A 6000-nucleotide genomic window follows, 5' to 3' on the forward strand; every position below is an offset into this window, starting at 1 on the left:
TGCATAAAAAACAGCAAGATTTGGCAATTATCCACGTGGGATGGTCAACAGGACATTCAGTCAGTCTCGGGAAGGTGGGGTCAGAAAACCGCCACTGTTGTCAATAATTGCAGTGTTTCACGCTCACTTCCAAGGTGACTGAGTCCAAAAAAAAAAAAAAAAAAAAAAAATCAGCTTGGACATACCTCTTAAAGACCTCTATTCAGAAACTTAGCTCAGGGCACCCTTAGCTCTTTAAACAATTTAAATAAATTGTCTTTTCTAGTTCCTTTGAACAGAGTATATATTGACACAATAAGAAGGTCTCAATCTCAATTTAGGGTATTTTCCTGATGGTGAAAGATGTTTAGTTTGACAAGATTCCAGAACCTTCTCTTTTGGTGACTTTCCCAGAAGGGACTAGTAAAGCCATCTACCTAGGAGATGAGAAATGTACCCCAAATAATAGAAATACATATACTCACATGGGCACTATATTTGGCATCTTAGCCAATACTTTCAAACAGATTAGTTACTCTCATCTTTTCAAACACTCTGCCTAGAGGTAGCACAAATCCATTTCCCAGATGAAGTAACTGAAGCCACTCACCCCAAGTCACAAAGCTAGAGAGAAACAGAGCCTGAGGCTAAAAAGCAAGTCCGTTCTGTCCCCTACGCCTAAGCTTGCCTCTCGGATAGTTACACCTGGCGAACAGCAAAAGAAATGTCATTTCACGGTACCTTTCTGCCTCCTGGTCTGCACTCTGCTGTTTGCTCTCGAAGGCGTTGAAGCTGCTCATGTCCACGTAGCCGTCATTCTCGTTTGCTGTGGACAGGGCTCTGCTCTGATCTTCAAACAGCTTCGTAAACGTCCCGGCCCTTGGGGGCCTCCGAGGTGGAATCTGGATATTTTCATAGTCCGAGTTCATGGCCGGGATGTTCTCGTAGTCCGAGGTGTCAGCGTTGGGGAACGAGATGGAGCGCGGCTTGGTCAGAGGCAGGGGCAGAAAAGGAGGCCGGGAGCGGTCCTCGAAGGACTCCACCCTGGACACCGTCCTGCTGACGGGGACGCCCTTCCTCTTGCCGTCCCTGTAGAAAATGAGGGAGGAGGGCGAGTCGCAAGCCCAGAGCTTGCCGGTCCTCGCTCTGAGCTGCGGGGAGTTGCTGAGGCTCCTCCGGTCCATCTCTAGGAGCCGGGCCGGCCCATGGTAGCTGGACTCCGAGGAGGACCTGGACGAAGACACGTTGACGTCCACGTGCACCTTGCTCTCTGTCTTCTTCTTAAACGTCAGCGCCAGGAACCGCTTAAAGGACGGCTTCTTCTTCTTGGTGTGCTTGTCCGGGGGCTCACTCTCCACCAGGAGCGAGGGGGAGCTCTTCGTGATGGGCTTTTTGGTGATGCAGGCCAGGTCAAAAGGGGGCGGGATGTCAACCACGGAAGACGGGGTGGAGGTGCCGCTGGAGGGGAGGTGGCCCCTCTGAGAGAAGCTGCCAGAGGAGCCAATCATGCAGGGCAGAGAGAGGTTGTCGTCCTTCCTCTTGATCCCGTGGCCGTCCAGGCCACACGCCTCGGGCTCCCGGCACAGGGACACGGGGATCTCTCGGCCTTCCACGGAGAACGATCGCGGGTACAGAGTGAAGGCTCTGGGCTTTGCCGGCAAGGCCCTGCCGACGTCCAGCGGCCTCCCCTCCAATGACAGGACCGCCTTCCTCGCCTCCTTGGTGGCACCCCCAATGCCAATGGCTGATGAGCCAGCTTCCGGTCCCGTTTCTTCCGGGACAGTTTCTGGGACGTAGCCAGCCATCTTCCCGGAGTGGGGCCTGGCCCTCGTGGTGACATTCTTCCTGTCGATGGGGACCAGGCCGCCCTCCGCATCAGAGCTCACCTCTTCCTTCAATCCACAGCCACTCGCGGTGCCCGAGGCAGCCTGTGCCTCAGGCTTCTCCCCCTCCCCAGGGCCCACCCCGCACACCAGGCCAACTCCCATCTCATAGGGGTTGGCGAGCGCGTCGTCCGCGGAATCCTCCTCCTCTGGCATGACCACCACGTCAGGGACAGAGGGTCCCTCCCCAGCGCCACCCTGCAGGGAGCCACGCCGGCCACATCCAGGCCCAGCCACGGGGTCCTGCTGCGCCCGTTCCCCCGACCGCGGCTCCTGCTCGGACTCTAAGCTTTGTGCTGACTCGGAATAAGGAGAGCAGCTCTCGCTACAGAAAGAGGTGCTCTCGCTTGGGAAGAACTCGTAGGGACGTCCTGAGAGTGGAGCCACAAAGTCGTCCACACAGTCCCTCTCGAAAGGAATGATCTGGCAGCTCTCCTCAGCTCCTTCATCCTGCACAGGGTCCTCACCTTCTTGAGGGTCCCCTCCCACCTCCTGGGTGACCACTGCTGTTTCTTCTGGGTCAGGTTTCTCTTTCTGGTCAGCTGGCTCAGCCTGACCGTCCTGGCCACCACCTCCTGGGGCATCTTCACACGCCTCCTGAGGGATGTCAGGGCTGTCTGTGGCCGCCTCCGCCTCCGGGACACCGGGGGCCAACCCCTCGTTCTCTGGGGCCTCCTCGCCGCCATTGGCAGCGTCCCACTCAGGGGGCCCGTCAGAGCCCACACACTCGTCTGGTGCCCCCAGTTCTGTGTTGGTGCGGCCTTCCTCACCAGTCTCCTCTGACTCCCTGGGTGTCACAGGCGGCCCGGGCTCCTCACCACGAGCTGCTGGGTCCTCTGCATCGAGGTGAGTTAGAATGATATCGCTTGGAAGGACCGCCTCTCCATCCCCAGGACCCCCGTCCTCCAGGCTGTACACGCTGTGTTCTTCCACCTGCTTCTCCTCATCCTCACTTGTGAACTTCTGCTCCTCTGCCCCCAGGGCACAGGCACAGTCCTCCACCTCCACGTTCTCAGGAGTGGGGGTGACGCCTCCATCGTCCTCTCCACCCAGGACTGCTTCCGCCGGGGCTGCCCAGTCCTCTGAAGCTGCTGCCCCTTCCTGCTCACACGCCTTGCCTCTCTCTTGGCACCCCTCCCCCCCGCTGGCCTCCGGAGGCACCGTGACTGCATTCTCCACGGAGCCCCCATCCCTGGGTCCGTCCTCTGCTGCCGGAGCCCCGGGGGCCACGATGTAATCCTCGTCTGCCTCAGGCTCGGAGCATTCCGGGGTGGACCGGTGCTCGTCGTAGAGCCCCCTGTCTACGCAGGGCAGCTTCCCATTGCTGCATTTGTTCAAGCTGTTGATCATGTAGACGCTGGCCCTCCACTCACTGGGGGTAGCCAGCCTGGGCTTCGGGGCGATGGGGGGTTTCGGCCCCCTGGACATGGAGTTGGGACTGTGAAGACACTCGGGCCGGGGGGACGAGGGGAATTTGGGTGCCGTCACTGGCGTGAGGGGACTGGCAGCCTTCGGCTTGGGAGCAACTGGTGGTTTGGGTGAATCTAAAGGATGAAAATAAGAAAAGGAGAGAGAAAGGTACAGTTACCACTATTTCCTTCCACTCAGAGTCTCCTACTTACCATTCACAAGAGAACACTGAAGATGGTTTCCCAACCCACACGAACCCCATCTACCATGTTCTGTCAGGTTTACACCCTCCACCAACATCCTTAAAATCCCTCGACCTTCCAATAAAGATTCATTCTGTAAACAAGGTGAAGAGATCTTTCTTCTATGCACAGGCCAGCTAACAGAACCCAACTGAATGACACCCTGTGCTCCTCAAATAAAGGTGTCCACGTCGTTGCACTCATCCACTCAACAACAACGCAGTAAATGCTTTCGACGTGCATGGGACCATGAGACACTGCTGGTCCCAGCAGTCAGATCCCTGCTGCCCTCGTGGAGCCCACAGTCATTCCACCATTCATTCATTCTTCTATCTATATACTCAGCACTGTAGATGGCAGAGGCTTCTAGGGCCAAGAAGAGAAGAACACCTCTGCTGAGGGCTCACAATTGAATTAGGGAGACAAGACTAACAGAACAATTGGAGGACTGAGCCACAGACCCTTGGAATATGATGACTGAATATCTCCCTCCCTCCAGAATGATACACCACAGACTTGGGATGGTGGCATATGATTCTTCTGAGGGTCACCTCTGAATTCTACACGCTTCAAGACTGGTTTCCAGCTAACTGCCCCGCCTCCCAATTTCACAGGAGAAATTATATGGTATTTTCCAACACGGGATATTTGCAGAAGGCCTTATCCCCTGTGGATGTTGAGGATCTATCAGCCATGGCAGAATAAAAGGTGTAGCACAACATGCACGTGTGACAGGAGTTAGGGAAGCAAGAGTTGCCACGACTAGGGAAGACCTCTCGGAGAAGGTGAAATTTCAGCTCACTTTTCCAGGACTGGAGGGACCTGGACAAGCGGAAGGGGCAAGGGAGGAGTCACCCACTTCCAAGTTGAGCATCTCTCCTGCCACAGCCAGCCCATGCCTTCACACCTCCTGCCGTGCCTCCGAGCCCCTATCCACAGTGCAGGCAGGGTGAGGAATGCAGATTTTCATGAAATGCAACTCCATCCTGCCAACTTCGCTTCAAAAGCACTGCCTGGCTGTTCACTGCCCAGGTTTAGGATGTACAGGTCCCCTCTTCAGTCCAGTCTCAACTCCCAGTTCCATCCCCACTAAGCCTTGGGTGTGCTACAAAGCAGCCTCAGCGTGCCAGCCCGGCTTGTGACAGAAGGAAGACTGAGCACAGGGCCTGGAGGTCTGTCAGCAAACTTTCCTCCTCTCCACACGTTTGACTGCCAGCTCAATCCTTGCAGTATCTAACCCTGGTCATCTCTAATCCAGGGCTGTCTGACAAATATAAATGTGAGCCCCATTTATCATCACACACGTAATTTTTAATTTTCTCACAGCCACATTAAAGAGTCAAAAAGAAACAGGTGAAATTAATTTTAACAGTACATTCTTCAACTCAATATATCCCAAATATTATCATTTTGGACATTACCATGTAATCAATGAATCATGTTTGGATCAACATGTAATCAATACACAAAAGTTATTAACAAGATATCGGACACTCTTGTTTGTGCTAAGTCCTCGAAATCTAAGGTATATCTCACACTTGCAGCACATCACGATTCGGACCAGCCACACTGCAAGTGCTCAGTAGCCACGCGAGGGTGGTGGCTATGGGGCCAGCTAGCACAGCTCTAACTGACTTTAACCCATCTCCATGGGACTGTCAAACTGGCCCCTCAATTTCAGTATATCTGAGGCCAAAGTCAGTATCATCTCCCCCAAACTGGCACAGCTATGCAAAATTCAGCTGAGGAGCCCCAAAGGAAATAAAAAAAGGCCCAGGACAGCAATAATATAGGGTTATAAAGCCCATGCACTCTGTTCCTATAAGGGCCTGATTCCAGAGCCTCTGTACATTGCTCATAAATCTAATGAACTTAGTTGTATGGTTTCCCAGGACACAGCTAATTAGTGGGGGATGGAGGTGCAGGGAGAGCAGCAACACTGCCAGTTGTAAGATGTGGTAGCGAACAGCAAGAAATGGAGAGAAGAGGCACAGCCGTCAAGACTTTAAAGGCTAAAGCAACCACTGCATCAACGTCCTAACCCACACCTACATTCATCCGCACCAACACCCAGGCCAGCCACTGGCATCCGGATAATAACCCAGAGTCTTCAAGATAAAAGAAGTGACTTTCCAACTTCTTGTTTCCATACGCAATCAAATATATCCTAATTTAGAAAAATTTCTGTCCAATTTAGTTTAAAAAAACTCAAATATTTGGAGCTTAAAGAGCTACCTGTCAATGTGGAGTAACGGTAATAATAAGCCTTTGGAGCCTGGTGATCTGGGTTCAAATTCCACCGTTGCCACTTATAAGCTATGAAACTGACTCTCAGATTCCTCATCTGTAAAATGGGTTCAACAGTAACACCTACTATGAAGAGGTTGTTATGAAGATTAAAAGATATATATTAGCAGGACTTTGCATAGACAGGTGTTCTCAATAAGCAGTAGCTATTATTGTTCTAATAAAGTTAGTCTTTCCCT

General features: G+C 52.9%; 1 protein-coding gene across 1 annotated transcript in view; it reads right to left on the reverse strand.

Annotated features, from left to right (window-relative positions):
* FGD5 (FYVE, RhoGEF and PH domain containing 5) overlaps nt 1–6000 on the reverse strand; it is a 119125-nt gene that overhangs the window by 107465 nt on the left and 5660 nt on the right. The window contains exon 2 of the mRNA XM_007461575.1: nt 721–3406. Within this exon, the coding sequence (XP_007461637.1) occupies nt 721–3406 (2686 nt within the window). The remainder of the gene's footprint in view (nt 1–720; nt 3407–6000) is intronic.

Source organism: Lipotes vexillifer, unplaced genomic scaffold, assembly GCF_000442215.2.
Source record: "Lipotes vexillifer unplaced genomic scaffold, Lipotes_vexillifer_v1.1 scaffold889, whole genome shotgun sequence".
NCBI lineage: Eukaryota > Metazoa > Chordata > Mammalia > Artiodactyla > Lipotidae > Lipotes > Lipotes vexillifer.